This window comes from Oncorhynchus gorbuscha, linkage group LG10 (genome assembly GCF_021184085.1).
Source record: "Oncorhynchus gorbuscha isolate QuinsamMale2020 ecotype Even-year linkage group LG10, OgorEven_v1.0, whole genome shotgun sequence".
Taxonomy (NCBI): Eukaryota; Metazoa; Chordata; class Actinopteri; order Salmoniformes; family Salmonidae; genus Oncorhynchus; species Oncorhynchus gorbuscha.
The window spans coordinates 68,711,086-68,727,037 of record NC_060182.1 but is presented as its reverse complement, the minus strand read 5'-3'; the positions used below and the strand labels follow the sequence as shown (position 1 = coordinate 68,727,037).

General features: G+C 47.7%; 1 protein-coding gene across 4 annotated transcripts in view; it reads right to left on the bottom strand.

Annotated features, from left to right (window-relative positions):
- Positions 1-15,952, bottom strand: part of LOC124046431 (ryanodine receptor 3-like) — a 179,850-nt gene that overhangs the window by 118,985 nt on the left and 44,913 nt on the right. For all 4 annotated transcript variants that reach the window (XM_046366785.1, XM_046366788.1, XM_046366787.1 and 1 more), the window contains exon 2: positions 14,646-14,765. In XM_046366785.1, coding sequence (XP_046222741.1) covers positions 14,646-14,765 — 120 coding nt within the window. The remainder of the gene's footprint in view (positions 1-14,645; positions 14,766-15,952) is intronic.

Sequence of the window (15,952 nt, the reverse complement as noted above, 5' to 3'; positions counted from 1 at the left end):
AGATGAAATCCTGCGACTAGTGAGGACTGGCTGCCAGAAAACCTGCCCACTCGACCCCATCCCCTCCTCTAGACCATCTCTGTAGACCTTTCACATGCCTCTTCCCTCATCAACTCATCCCTGACCACAGACTGTGTCTCCTCTGACTTCAAAATGGCCTGAGAAACCTTCTCAAGAAACCAACACCCGACTCATCTGACATCAAAAACGATCTTTTTTATTAATTTAAATTTTACACTTGAGAGTGCGGTCTCTGACCAACTTGCCTGCTATTTCTCTCAGAATGATCTTCTTGACCCTAACCAGTCAGGCTTCAAGTTGGGTCACTCAACCGAGACTGGCCACTTCAGTGTCATGAAGGCTCTCCACCAAAGCTGACTTTCTCTCCTCTGTTCTCATTCTTCCAGATCTATCCACTGTGTCTGCAGCATGGTGTCCCCCAGGGATCGTTTCTCTCTATACACCAAGTTACTCGGCTCTGTCATATCCTCACATGGTCTCCTATCATTGCTATACGAATTAAACTCAACTACTCAACTACCTCTGCATGCCTCGCAGATATCTCAGCTGGGATATCGGCCCACCACCTCAAACCTCGACAAGACGGAGCTGCTCTTCCTCCCGGGGAAGGCCTGCCCGCATAAAGATCTCATCACGGTTGACAACTCCAGTGTCTCCCTCCCAGAGTGCAAAGAATCTTAGTGTGACCCTGGAGAATACCCTGTTGTTCTAGACTAACATCAAAGCAGTGACTCGCTCCTCCAGGTTCATGCTCTACAACATCCGTAGAGTACGACCCTACCTCACACGCAGGCCCTAATCCAGGCACTTGTCCTCTCCCACCTGGACTACTGCAACTTGCTGTTGGCTGGGCTCCCCGCTTGTGCCATCCATGCAACTTATCCAGAATGCGGCAGTCCCCTGGTTTCCAACCTTCCCAAGTTCTCCCATGTCACCCCGCTCCTCCGCACACTCCACTGGCATCCAGTCGAGGCTCGCATCCACTACAAGACCACGGTGCTTACCTATGAAACTGCAAGAGAAATTGCCCCTCCCTACCTTCAGGCTATGCTCAAACCCTCAATGTGAGCACTCCCTTCTGCCACCTCTGGTCCCCTGACCCTCCCATCCCAGTTCAAGATGTTCTCTGTCCTGGCACTCCAATGATGGAACCAGCTTCCCCCTGAAGTCCTGGCACACCAATGGTGGAACCAGCTTCCCCCCGAAGTCCTGGCACCCCAATGGTGGAACCAGCTTCCCCCTGAAGTCCTGGCACCCCAATGGAGGAACCAGCTTCCCCATGAAGTCCTGGCACCCCAATGGTGGAACCAGCTTCCCCCTGAAGTCCTGGCACCCCAATGGTGGAACCAGCTTCCCCCTGAAGTCCTGGCACCCCAATGGTGGAACCAGCTTCCCCCTGAAGTCCTGGCACCCCAATGGTGGAACCAGCTTCCCCCTGAAGTCCTGGCACCCCAATGGTGGAACCAGCTTCCCCCTGAAGTCCTGGCACCCCAATGGTGGAACCAGCTTCCCCCTGAAGTCCCTGCCCATCTTCCGAAAGCACCTGAAACCCTACCTCTTCCATTCACACCTCACCTCCCACAAAAAAACAAGTCAGGACCCAACACTTGCACTTGAACCCCCCCTCCCCCCGCTCTCCTTTCTAGCTCTGACTCTGCTGAAATTGACTTACAATAATTGTGATAGCTAGGTGGGACAACCACATATGTTAAGGTATATGTACTAACTAAGTCGCTTTGGATAAAAGCATCTGCTAAATTACTAAATTGCTGGAGAAATGTAACCACACTCAAATTCAAAGACAGAGCTATGGATGCATGAGATCAAAATTATAACCAAGTTTTAGGCTATACAGTGTTTGTTTACATTTACTTTGTTTACACACATTGGAGTAAAACAAGCTGACAGTTGAACTAAGCTCATGAGGCATTTATAAGTTATATTCTTCAAGAATCAAATGGGTCCATATCATTAACTAATTAATCTAAAATAATGTAGCAACTGCTGATTGTCCCTTTAAACATGCACCACTTAAATCAACATTATTGGTGCCTTGTGTCTGTGTCCCTACGCCACACAAGTCGATTTGTTTCATCACTAGGGAGGGGGGCATCCAAGTCAATCTGATCATTCTGATCTTGGGTTGTGGTTGTAGTGGTAGTTGCATCATTTTCCCCCCTTCCTCGTCTCTTATCCCTGGGGGATGATGGTGTTTCATACAAACTGTAACACCAGGCAATGAAGACAAAGTGGCAGACAGTGAGATCATCCATCACACCTGTCTAGTGTAATTACCATCCATTCTTGGATGGAAGCATCCGGACCTTCCCAACTGCCTCTCCTTCAATCCCTAGGTGAGTGCTGTGGGGTAAGGGTAAAGAGGGGGAATACTGTAGCTGTGCATCGCATACATAAATCACCATCACCCCAAAACGCTCTCTCTCTCTCTCTCTCTCTTACGTTCTGTGTCTGACTTTCCGGCCTCACTGAAATTAATCAGAGACCATGTTAAATGTTTATGATTAAAATAACAATCAATGAGGAAATATCCAATTAGCCTGTACTGTCAACAGGCTCTCCCATGGGAAAACAATCATGCCATGTTACAGTAAAAGAGGGATGGGACTGGGGAAGTGCTGATGAGGGAGACAACCACTGGCTTCACTGTGTAATATTGCCACTTGGATATCTGCAGCGCTGCAAAGTGGCTTCTTTGATGTACCATGCTGCAATGCTTTCATAGACCTATACAGCAGTGTTCTTTTTCCAAGTACAGTTGAAGTCGGACGTTTACATACACCTTAGCCAAATACATTTAAACTCAGTTTTTCACAATTCCTGACATTTAATCCTAGTAAAAATTCCCTGTCTTAGGTCAGTTCGGATCACCACTTTATTTTAAGAATGTGAAATGTCAGAATAATAGTAGAGAATGATTTATTTCAGCTTTTATTTCTTTCATCACATTCCCAGTGGGTCAGACGTTTACATACTTTCAAATAGTATTTGGTAGCATTGCCTTTAAATTGTTTAACTTGGGTCAAGCGTTTCGGGTAGCCTTCCACAAGCTTCCCACAATAAGTTGGGTGGATTTTGGCCCATTCCTCCTGACAGAGCTGGTGTAACTGAGTCAGGTTTGTAGGCCTCCTTGCTCGCACACGCTTTTTCAGTTCTGCCCGCACATTTTCCAAAGGTTTGAGGTCAGGGCTTTGTGATGGCCACTCCAATACCTTGACTTTGTTGTCCTTAAGCCATTTTGCCACAACTTTGGAAATATGCTTGGGGTCATTGTCCATTTGGAAGAACCATTTGCGACCAAGCTTTAACTTCCTGACTGATGTCTTGAGATGTTGCTTCAATATAGCCACATAATTTTCCTTCCTCAGGATGCCATCTATTTTGTGAAGTGCACCAGTCCCTCCTGCAGCAAAGCACCCCCACAACATGATGCTGCCACCCCCGTACTTCACAGTTCGGATGGTGTTCTTTGGCTTGCAAGCCTCCCCTTTTATCCTCCAAACATAATGATGGTCTTTCTGACCAAACAGTTTCATCAGACCAGAGGACATTTCTCCAAAAGTACGATCTTTGTCCCCATGTGCAGTTGCAAACCGTAGTCTGGCTTTTGTATGATGGTTTTGGAGCAGTGGCTTCTCCTTGCTGAGCGACCTTTCAGGTTATGTCATTATAGGACTCGTTTTTTCTGTGGATATAGATAGATTTGTACCTGTTTCCTCCAGCATCTTCACAAGGTCCTTTGCTGTTGTCATCTCTGGGAGACAGAACGGGTCTGTCATGTTTGTCATTTATTATCATGTCTTGTCCCTGTGCTCCCCATTCTATTCGTTTCCCTCTGCTGGTCTTATTAGGTTCTTTCCCCTCTTTCTATCCCTCTCTCTCCCCCTCCCTCTCTCACTCACTCTCTCGCTCTCTCTTCTCTCTATCGTTCCGTTCCTGCTCCCAGCTGTTCCTATTCCCCTAATCATCATTTAGTCTTCCCACACCTGTTCCCGATCCTTTCCCCCTGATTAGAGTCCCTATTTCTTCCTTTGTGTTCCGTTCCTGTCCTGTCGGTTCCTTGTTTAGAATTCACCGTGCTGTGATTGTGTATCGCCCTGTCCTGTCGTGTTTTTGCCTTCATCAGATGCTGCATGTGAGCAGGTGTCTCTGTCAGCTACGGCCTGCGCCTACCCGAAGCGACCTGCAGTCTGTGGCCGCTTCTCCTGTTATTCCCCTCTACAGACTAGAGGATTTCTGTTATTCCCTGTTTGGACATTTCCTGTTAAGGATTCAGGATTTGTCGTTTTCTGTTTGGACTTGAATAAACTCTGTTTCTGTTAAGTCGCTTTTGGGTCCTCTTTCACCTGCATGACAGAAGGAACCGACCAAGGAATGGACCCAGCGACTTCAGACGCTCGTTACACTGCCGTCGAGATCCAAGGAGCCATGCTCGGCAGACACGAGCAGGAATTGTCTGCTGCTCGCCATGCCGTGGAGAACCTGGCCGCTCAGGTTTCCGACCTCTCTGGACAGTTCCAGAGTCTACGTCTCGTGCCACCTGTTACTTCCTGGCCTGCCGAGCCTCCAGAACCTAGGGTTAATAACCCACCTTGCTACTCCGGGCAGCCCACTGAGTGCCGCTCCTTTCTCACGCAGTGTGAGATTGTGTTCTCTCTCCAACCCAACACATACTCTAGAGAGAGAGCTCGGGTTGCTTACGTCATTTCACTCCTTACTGGCCGGGCTCGAGAATGGGGCACAGCTATCTGGGAGGCAAGGGCTGATTGCTCTAACAAGTTCCAGAACTTTAAAGAGGAGATGATTCGGGTTTTTGACCGTTCAGTTTTTGGTGGGGAGGCTTCTAGGGCCCTGGCTTCCTTATGCCAAGGTGAACGGTCCATAACGGATTATTCTATTGAGTTTCGCACTCTTGCTGCCTCTAGTGAGTGGAACGAGCCGGCACTGCTCGCTCGTTTTCTGGAGGGACTCCACGCAGTGGTTAAGGATGAGATTCTCTCCCGGGAGGTTCCTTCAGATGTGGACTCTTTGATTGCTCTCGCCATCCGCATAGAACGACGGGTAGATCTTCGTCACCGGGCTCGTGGAAGAGAGCTCGCATCAACGGTGTTTCCCTGCTCCGCATCGCAACCATCTCCCTCCTCTGGCTTTGAGACTGAGCCCATGCAGCTGGGAGGGATTCGCATCTCGACTAAGGAGAGGGAACGGAGGATCACCAACCGCCTGTGCCTCTATTGCGGAGTTGCTGGACATTTTGTTAATTCATGTTCAGTAAAGCCAGAGCTCATCTGTAAGCGGAGGGCTACAGGTGAGCGCAACTACTCAAGTCTCTCCATCAAAATCCTGTACTACTTTGTCGGTCCATCTACGCTGGACCGGTTCGGTGCTACATGTAGTGCCTTGATAGACTCTGGGGCTGAGGGTTGTTTCATGGACGAAGCATGGGTTCGGAAACATGACATTCCTTTCAGAGAGTTAGAGAAGCCTACGCCCATGTTCGCCTTAGATGGTAGTCATCTTCCCAGTATCAGATTTGAGACACTACCTTTAACCCTCACAGTATCTGGTAACCACAGTGAGACTATTTCTTTTTTGATTTTCCGTTCACCGTTTACACCTGTTGTTTTGGGTCATCCCTGGCTAGTATGTCATAATCCTTCTATTAATTGGTCTAGTAATTCTATCCTATCCTGGAACGTTTCTTGTCATGTGAAGTGTTTAATGTCTGCCATCCCTCCCGTTTCTTCTGTCCCTACTTCTCAGGAGGAACCTGGCGATTTGACAGGAGTGCCGGAGGAATATCATGATCTGCGCACGGTCTTCAGTCGGTCCCGAGCCAACTCCCTTCCTCCTCACCGGTCGTATGATTGTAGTATTGATCTCCTTCCGGGGACCACTCCTCCTCGAGGTAGACTATACTCTCTGTCGGCTCCCGAACGTAAGGCTCTCGAGGATTATTTGTCTGTGTCTCTTGACGCCGGTACCATAGTGCCTTCTTCCTCTCCGGCCGGGGCGGGGTTCTTTTTGTTTAAGAAGAAGGACGGTACTCTGCGCCCTGCGTGGATTATCGAGGGCTGAATGACATAACGGTTAAGAATCGTTATCCGCTTCCCCTTATGTCATCAGCCTTCGAGATTCTGCAGGGAGCCAGGTGCTTTACTAAGTTGGACCTTCGTAACGCTTACCATCTCGTGCGCATCAGAGAGGGGGACGAGTGGAAAACGGCGTTTAACACTCCGTTAGGGCATTTTGAGTACCGGGTTCTGCCGTTCGGTCTCGCCAATGCGCCAGCTGTTTTTCAGGCATTAGTTAATGATGTTCTGAGAGACATGCTGAACATCTTTGTTTTTGTCTATCTTGACGATATCCTGATTTTTTCTCCGTCACTCGAGATTCATGTTCAGCACGTTCGACGTGTTCTACAGCGCCTTTTAGAGAATTGTCTCTACGTAAAGGCTGAGAAGTGCTCTTTTCATGTCTCCTCCGTTACTTTTCTCGGTTCCGTTATTTCCGCTGAAGGCATTCAGATGGATTCCGCTAAGGTCCAAGCTGTCAGTGATTGGCCTGTTCCAAGGTCACGTGTCGAGTTGCAGCGCTTTTAGGTTTCGCTAATTTCTATCGGCGTCATTCGTACTTTGGTCAAGTTGCTGCCCCTCTCACAGCTCTTACTTCTGTCAAGACGTGTTTTAAGTGGTCCGGTTCCGCCCAGGGAGCTTTTGATCTTCTAAAAGAACGTTTTACGTCCGCTCCTATCCTCGTTACTCCTGACGTCACTAGACAATTCATTGTCGAGGTTGACGCTTCAGAGGTAGGCGTGGGAGCCATTCTATCCCAGCGCTTCCAGTCTGACGATAAGGTTCATCCTTGCGCTTATTTTTCTCATCGCCTGTCGCCATCTGAGCGCAACTATGATGTGGGTAACCGTGAACTGCTCGCCATCCGCTTAGCCCTAGGCGAATGGCGACAGTGGTTGGAGGGGGCGACCGTTCCTTTTTGTCGTTTGGACAGACCATAAGAACCTTGAGTACATCCGTTCTGCCAAACGACTTAATGCCCGTCAAGCTCGTTGGGCGTTGTTTTTCGCTCGTTTCGAGTTTGTGATTTCTTACCGTCCGGGTAGCAAGAACACCAAGCCTGATGCCTTATCCCGTCTGTTTAGTTCTTCTGTGGCTTCTACTGATCCCGAGGGATTCTTCCTTATGGGCGTGTTGTCGGGTTAACAGTCTGGGGAATTGAAAGACAGGTTAAGCAAGCACTCACGCACACTGCGCCGCCGCGCGCTTGTCCTAGTAACCTCCTTTTTCGTTCCTGTTTCCACTGTCTGGCTGTTCTTCAGTGGGCTCACTCTGCCAAGTTAGCTGGTCATCCCGGTGTTCGAGGCACTCTTGCGTCTATTCGCCAGCGCTTTTGGTGGCCGACTCAGGAGCGTGACACGCGCCGTTTCGTGGCTGCTTGTTCGGACTGCGCGCAGACTAAGTCGGGTAACTCTCCTCCTGCCGGTCGTCTCAGACCGCTCCATTCCTTCTCGACCATGGTCTCACATCGCCTTAGACTTCATTACCGGTCTGCCTTTGTCTGCGGGGAAGACTGTGATTCTTACGGTTGTCGATAGGTTCTCTAAGGCGGCACATTTCATTCCCCTCGCTAAACTTCCTTCCGCTAAGGAGACGGCACAAATCATTATTGAGAATGTATTCAGAATTCATGGCCTCCCGTTAGACGCCGTTTCAGACAGAGGCCCGCAATTCACGTCACAGTTTTGGAGGGAGTTCTGTCGTTTGATTGGTGCGTCCGTCAGTCTCTCTTCCGGGTTTCATCCCCAGTCTAACGGTCAAGCAGAGAGGGCCAATCAGACGATTGGTCGCATACTACGCAGCCTTTCTTTCAGAAACCCTGCGTCTTGGGCAGAACAGCTCCCTGGGCAGAATACGCCACAATTCGCTTCCTTCGTCTGCTACCGGGTTATCTCCGTTTCAGAGTAGTCTGGGTTACCAGCCTCCTCTGTTCTCATCCCAGCTTGCCGAGTCCAGCGTTCCCTCCGCTCAAGCGTTTGTCCAACGTTGTGAGCGCACCTGGAGGAGGGTGAGGTCTGCACTTTGCCGTTACAGGGCACAGACGGTGAGAGCCGCCAATAAACGCAGGATTAAGAGTCCAAGGTATTGTTGCGGCCAGAGAGTGTGGCTTTCCACTCGCAACCTTCCTCTTACGACAGCTTCTCGTAAGTTGACTCCGCGGTTCATTGGTCCGTTCCGTGTCTCCCAGGTCGTCAATCCTGTCGCTGTGCGACTGCTTCTTCCGCGACATCTTCGTCGCGTCCATCCTGTCTTCCATGTCTCCTGTGTTAAGCCCTTTCTTCGCACCCCGTTCGTCTTCCCTCCCCCTCCCGTCCTTGTCGAGAGCGCACCTATTTACAAGGTACATAAGATCATGGACATGCGTTCTCGGGGACGGGGTCACCAATACTTAGTGGATTGGGAGGGTTACGGTCCTGAGGAGAGGAGTTGGGTTCCGTCTCGGGACGTGCTGGACCGTTCACTCATCGATGATTTCCTCCGTTGCCGCCAGGATTCCTCCTCGAGTGCGCCAGGAGGCGCTGGTGAGTGGGGGGTACTGTCATGTTTGTCATTTATTATCATGTCTTGTCCCTGTGCTCCCCATTCTATTCGTTTCCCTCTGCTGGTCTTATTAGGTTCTTTCCCTCTTTCTATCCCTCTCTCCCCCTCCCTCTCTCACTCTCTCGCTCTCTCTTCTCTCTATCGTTCCGTTCCTGCTCCCAGCTGTTCCTATTCCCCTAATCATCATTAGTCTTCCCACACCTGTTCCCGATCCTTTCCCCTGATTAGAGTCCCTATTTCTTCCTTTGTGTTCCGTTCCTGTCCTGTCGGTTCCTTGTTTAGAATTCACCGTGCTGTGATTGTGTATCGCCCTGTCCTGTCGTGTTTTTGCCTTCATCAGATGCTGCGTGTGAGCAGGTGTCTCTGTCAGCTACGGCCTGCGCCTACCCGGCGACCTGCAGTCTGTGGCCGCTTCTCCTGTTATTCCCCCTCTACAGACTAGAGGATTTCTGTTATTCCCTGTTTGGACATTTCCTGTTAAGGATTCAGGATTTGTCGTTTTCTGTTTGGACTTGAATAAACTCTGTTTCTGTTAAGTCGCTTTTGGGTCCTCTTTCACCTGCATGACAGGGTCTCCTTCCTGAGCGGTATGATGGCTGCGTGGTCCCATGGTGTTTATACTTGCGTACTATTGTTTGTACAGATGAACGTGGTACATTCAGGCATTTGTAAATTGCTCCCAAGGATGAACCAGACTTGTGGAGGTCTACAATATTTATTTCTGAGGTCTTGGCTGATTTCTTTTGATTTTCCCATGATGTCAGTCAAAGAGGCACTGAGTTTGAAGGTAGGCCTTGAAATACATCCACAGGCACACCTATAATTGTCCCAAATGATGTCAATTAGCCTATCAGAAGTTTCTAAAGCCATGATGAAATTTTCCAAGCCGTTTAAAGGCACAGTCACCTTACTGTATGTAAACTTCTGACCCATTGGAGTTGTGATTATAAGTGAAATATCAAACAAGTCATTTTCTTAATTTCACTTCACCAATTTGGACTATTTTGTGTTTGTCTATTACTTGAAATCCAAATAAAAAACACATTTAAATTACAGGTTGTAATGCAACAAAATAGGAAAAACGCCAAGGGGGATGAATACTTTTGCAAGGCACTGTACCTAGATCCTTTGATGTGAAAAATGCGGATTTTGTTTAAAACAAATGAAGCTTCACTCAATCCATCATTATATAACTTGCAGTAATTTTGCACTTAGTGGCACAAACCACACTGACAAAGTACCAGGCTGCATTACAGCTTTGAGTAATTATAGGAAACAACAACAGTTTGTTTATAAACTAGTCAAGCAAAACAGCATGGTGTAACTTCTCCAAATTGAGCATAATCATTAAACTGGAGGCCTGCTGAGAAGTACAATCAGGAAAAAAAATTATACGTAGAATCTAGACTGACAATTATACCAATAATTATACCAATAACTTACAGGCATTTTGCTGATATCGTTCATTACAATAATGGGCCTATACTAGAGAAATGTAAAGTTTGAAATGAAATAAGTTTGCTAATATGGGTTTGTTAATGGGACAATTGATGGCTTCAACCATCAAACTAGTAGTAGTGGTTGCTTAAATTATTACAAAAAAAAACTGTGGTTTATCGTTTATCAGATCAATTCAGGCAATGTATTGCTATATGGATTTTTGTCCATATCAGCCAGCTTTATGATGTGGTACAGTAAGCTGTTTCCATGTTGCTCTCAGTCTGTCCCTGGTTTATGAGTAGTCACTGGTTACGTGTGTAGACCCTGGTAACGTAAAGACCCTGGTAACGTAAAGACCCTGGTAACGTAAAGACCCTGGAAACGTAAAGACCCAGGTAACGTAAAGAACCTGGAAACGTAAAGACCCTGGTAACGTAAAGACCCTGGTAACGTAAAGACCCAGGTAACGTAAAGAACCTGGAAACGTAAAGACCCTGGTAACGTAAAGACCCTGAAAAGTAAAGACCCGGTAACGTAAAGACCCTGGTAACGTAAAGACCCTGGTAACGTAAAGAACCTGGAAACGTAAAGACCCTGGTAACGTAAAGACCCGGTAACATAAAGACCCAGGTAACGAAAGACCCTGGTAACGAAAGACCCGGTAACGTAAAGACCCTGGTAAAGTGTACAACCTGGTAACGTAAAGACCCTGGTAACGAAAGACCCTGGTAACGAAAGACCGGTAACGTGAAGACCCTGGTAACGTAAAGACCCGGGTAACGTAAAGACCGGGTAACGTAAAGACCCTGGTAACGTAAAGACCCTGGTAACGTAAAAGACCTGGGTAACGTAAAGACCCAGGTAACGCAAAGACCTGGTAACGAAAGACCTGGTAACGTAAAGACCCAGGTAACGTAAAGACCTGGTAACGAAAGACCCGGTAACGTGAAAGAACCTGGTAACGTAAAGTTCCTGGTAACGTAAAGAACCGGTAACGTGAAAGACCTGGTAACGCAAAAGAACCTGGTAACGTAAAGACCCTGGTAACGTAAAGACCGGGTAACGAAAGACCTGGTAACGTAAAGACCCTAGTAACGAAAGACCCTGGTAACGTAAAGAACCTGGTAACGTAAAGACCCGGGTAACGTAAAGACCCTGGTAATGTAAAGACCCTGGTAACGTAAAGACCCTGGTAACGTAAAGACCCGGGTAACGTAAAGACCCTGGTAAAGTGTACAACCTGGTAACGTAAAGACCCTGGTAACGTAAAGACCCTGGTAACGTAAAGACCCTGGTAACGTAAAGACCCAGGTAACGTAAAGAACCTGGAAACGTAAAGACCCTGGTAACGTAAAGACCCTGGAAAAGTAAAGACCCGGGTAACGTAAAGACCCTGGTAACGTAAAGACCCTGGTAACGTAAAGAACCTGGAAACGTAAAGACCCTGGTAACGTAAAGACCCGGGTAACATAAAGACCCAGGTAACGTAAAGACCCTGGTAACGTAAAGACCCGGGTAACGTAAAGACCCTGGTAAAGTGTACAACCTGGTAACGTAAAGACCCTGGTAACGTAAAGACCCTGGTAACGTAAAGACCCGGGTAACGTAAAGACCCTGGTAACGTAAAGACCCGGGTAACGTAAAGACCCGGGTAACGTAAAGACCCTGGTAACGTAAAGACCCGGGTAACGTAAAGACCCTGGTAATGTAAAGACCCTGGTGTCGTAAAGACCCTGGTAACGTAAAGACCTGGTAACGTAAAGACCCTGGTAACGTAAAGACCCTGGTAACGTAAAGACCCTGGTAACATAAAGACCCGGGTAACGTAAAGACCCTGGTAACGTAAAGACCCTGGTAACGTGAAAGACCCTGGTAACGTAAAGACCCGGTAACGTGAAAGACCCAGGTAACGTAAAGACCCTGGTAACGTAAAGACCCGGGTAACGTAAAGACCCAGGTAACGTAAAGACCCGGGTAACGTAAAGACCCGGGTAACGTAAAGACCCTGGTAACGTAAAGTTCCTGGTAACGTAAAGAACCGGGTAACGTAAAGACCCGGGTAACGTAAAGAACCTGGTAACGTAAAGACCCTGGTAACGTAAAGATCCGGGTAACGTAAAGACCCGGGTAACGTAAAGACCCTAGTAACGTAAAGACCCTGGTAACGTAAAGAACCTGGTAACGTAAAGACCCGGGTAACGTAAAGACCCTGGTAATGTAAAGACCCTGGTAACGTAAAGACCCTGGTAACGTAAAGACCCGGGTAACGTAAAGACCCTGGTAAAGTGTACAACCTGGTAACGTAAAGACCCTGGTAACGTAAAGACCCTGGTAACGTAAAGACCCGGGTAACGTAAAGACCCAGGTAACGTAAAGACCCTGGTAACGTAAAGACCCTGGTAACGTAAAGACCCTGGTAACATAAAGACCCTGGTAACGTAAAGACCCTGGTAACGTAAAGACCCGGGTAACGTAAAGACCCAGGTAACGTAAAGACCCTGGTAACGTAAAGACCCTGGTAACGTAAAGACCCTGGTAACGTAAAGACCCTGGTAATGTAAAACCCGGGTAACGGAAAGACCCTGGTAATGTAAAGACCCGGGTAACGTAAAGACCCTGGTTACGTAAAGTCTCAGCCTCCAGTATTTATGCTGCAGTAGTTTATGTGTCGGGGGGGCTAGGGTCAGTTTGTTATATCTGGAGTACTTCTCCTGTCCTATTCGGTGTCCTGTGTGAATCTAAGTGTGCGTTCTCTAATTCTCTCCTTCTCTCTTTCTTTCTCTCTCTCGGAGGACCTGAGCCCTAGGACCATGCCCCAGGACTACCTGACATGATGACTCCTTGCTGTCCCCAGTCCACCTGGCCATGCTGCTGCTCCAGTTTCAACTGGCCTGGGCCCTAGGACCATGTCCCAGGACTACCTGACATGATGACTCCTTGCTGTCCCCAGTCCACCTGGCCATGCTGCTGCTCCAGTTTCAACTGTTCTGCCTTACTATTATTCAACCATGCTGGTCATTTATGAACATTTGAACATCTTGGCCACGTTCTGTTATAATCTCCACCCGGCATAGCCAGAAGAGGACTGGCCACCCCACATATGCTCTCTCTAATTCTCTCTTTCTTTCTCTCTCTCGGAGGACCTGAGCCCTAGGACCGTGCCCCAGGACTACCTGACATGATGGCTCCTTGCTGTCCCCAGTCCACCTGACTGTGCTGCTGCTCCAGTTTCAACTGTTCTGCCTTATTATTATTCGACCATGCTGGTCATTTATGAACATTTGAACATCTTGGTCATGTTCTGTTATAATCTCTACCCGGCACAGCCAGAAGAGGACTGGCCACCCCACATAGCCCGGTTCCTCTCTAGGTTTTTTCCTAGGTTTTTGCCTTTCTAGGGAGTTTTTCCTAGCCACCGTGTTTTTACACCTGCATTGTTTGCTGTTTGGGGTTTTAGGCTGGGTTTCTGTACAGCACTTTGAGATATCAGCTGATGTACGAAAGGCTATAGAAATAAATTTGATTTGATTTGATTTGATTTTGTTACGTGTACAACCTGGTTACGTGTACAACCTGGTTACGTGTAGCTGGACTTGAATCATTTTAAACTCAGTGAATATGTGCTTCCCATACAGCTTTGCTGAGCCCTGGGATTCTCTCATCCCACTCAATGGACACTGTGGAGAACACCTGAGAAGACCCCTCAAATACACCCTGTTTCAGAAGCGTATTATCTACACTCAGGCACTTGTCATCTCCCGTCTGGATTACTGCAACTCGCTGTTGGCTGGGCTCCCTGCCTGTGCCATTAAACCCCTACAACTCATCCAGAACGCCGCAGCCCGTCTGGTGTTCAACCTTCCCAAGTTCTCTCACGTCACCCCGCTCCTCCGCTCTCTCCACTGGCTTCCAGTTGAAGCTCGCATCCGCTACAAGACCATGGTGCTTGCCTACGGAGCTGTGAGGGGAACGGCACCTCAGTACCTCCAGGCTCTGATCAGGCCCTACACCCAAACAAGGGCACTGCGTTCATCCACCTCTGACCTGCTCGCCTCCCTACCACTGAGGAAGTACAGTTCCCGCTCGGCCCAGTCAAAACTGTTCGCTGCTCTGGCCCCCCAATGGTGGAACAAACTCCCTCACGACGCCAGGACAGCGGAGTCAATCACCACCTTCCGGAGACACCTGAAACCCCACCTCTTTAAGGAATACCTAGGATAGGATAAGTAATCCTTCTCACCCCCCCTTTAAGATTTAGATGCACTATTGTAAAGTGACTGTTCCACTGGATTTCATAAGGTGAATGCACCAATTTGTAAGTCGCTCTGGATAAGAGCGTCTGCTAAATGACTTAAATGTAAATGTAATGTGATGATACCACATTCAAAATGTTCATTTCCGGTAGGAAATCCTGGATTATATCTTGGAGCTAGAGCCACTCTGAAATTCTGTCTAATTTTCTTTGCATAAGCTTTCAGTTTGAGAGAAACAAACAACGAATAATGTCACAGGCCTATTCCTCTTCACAGTATGTAGTCTCTCTGTGCCTACCTTTGCCTCTGACGTGGGTTCAAGGTAGCACAGTCGATTGCCGAGCCCCTCTGCTGTCAGGCAGAACTTGCGATTCTCCTTGTGGATGCAGGCGACACACTGGAGCACCACTTCATCATCCTGTCAAGACAACATTTTCAGAGTGAGAGGAGAGAGAGGAAAACCACCACTACCCTCAACAGGAGCCCACTGACCACCTGTTAACATGGGGAGATTCTTCACTTCTCTTTGAATCTAGTGTGTAGTTATGACCTTTATGGAAACGGGAGATTCAACTCCCCAGACACTGGACAGGTAGATAGGGAAGGTCATGCCGATTGTACTTAATTGTGGAACATTACAGTTCATGTCCTACTGGTTGAAGATTCAGGCTCCACCATATATTCTCAATTACCCAATATTCCAGCAGCAAAATAGGTACCTTAAAATATCAGGGAAATCATTTTTTTCACATTTATTTCACCTTCAGCTTTATCATGGTAAACTGGTGGTCTAAATTTCTGGTTTATTGCTTCTCAATGAGGTCATGGTGACACACCATGCAGAACAGGAGAACAGGATGACACAAATGCTGAAGAAACGGACTACCTACCCTGAGGAGTTAAAATGGATGACTGACATATGTTCTCCTATGTAGGCTCTCTGTTTCTGGCTGTTCATTGGGAAGTCTTCTGCCAATGTGATCAAACAGAAAGTATCCGTCCGGTATTCTTTCAAGCCTGCCGAACATCCTTTGGGCTATTTACACTGTTTATATAGCACAAATGAGGCTGAAGTAATTGATTGGAGAGTTCAGGTTTAAAAGGAAATAATGATCCAGCTAAATGTCGAAATGTATGCTAAGGAGCATCATCAAGCATCTAGCTGTGTATTGCTTTGGGCTGGATTTGCTCATGAGACAAGAAACTGATCCATGTAATTTGCAAATAAATTCATTAAAAATCCTACAATGTGATTTTCTAGATTTTTTTTCCTCATTTTGTCTGTCATAATTGAAGTGTACCTATGATGACAATTACAGGCCTCTCATCTTTTTAAGTGAGAGAACTTGCACAATTGGTGGCTGACGAAATACTTTTTTGCCCCACTGTAGCATGCATTTTACTGAGTAAATAGATCATTTGGTTTTATTCATAGACCGATTTGGAGTCAGTACAGGTACTAATAACAGCTGACTGGCGCAGACTGGCAGACTGGCGGCTCTGGCTGCTCCATGCAGACTGGCGGCTCTGGCTGCTCCATGCAGACTGGCGGCTCTGGCTGCTCCATGCAGACTGGCGGCTCTGGCTGCTCCATGCAGACTGGCG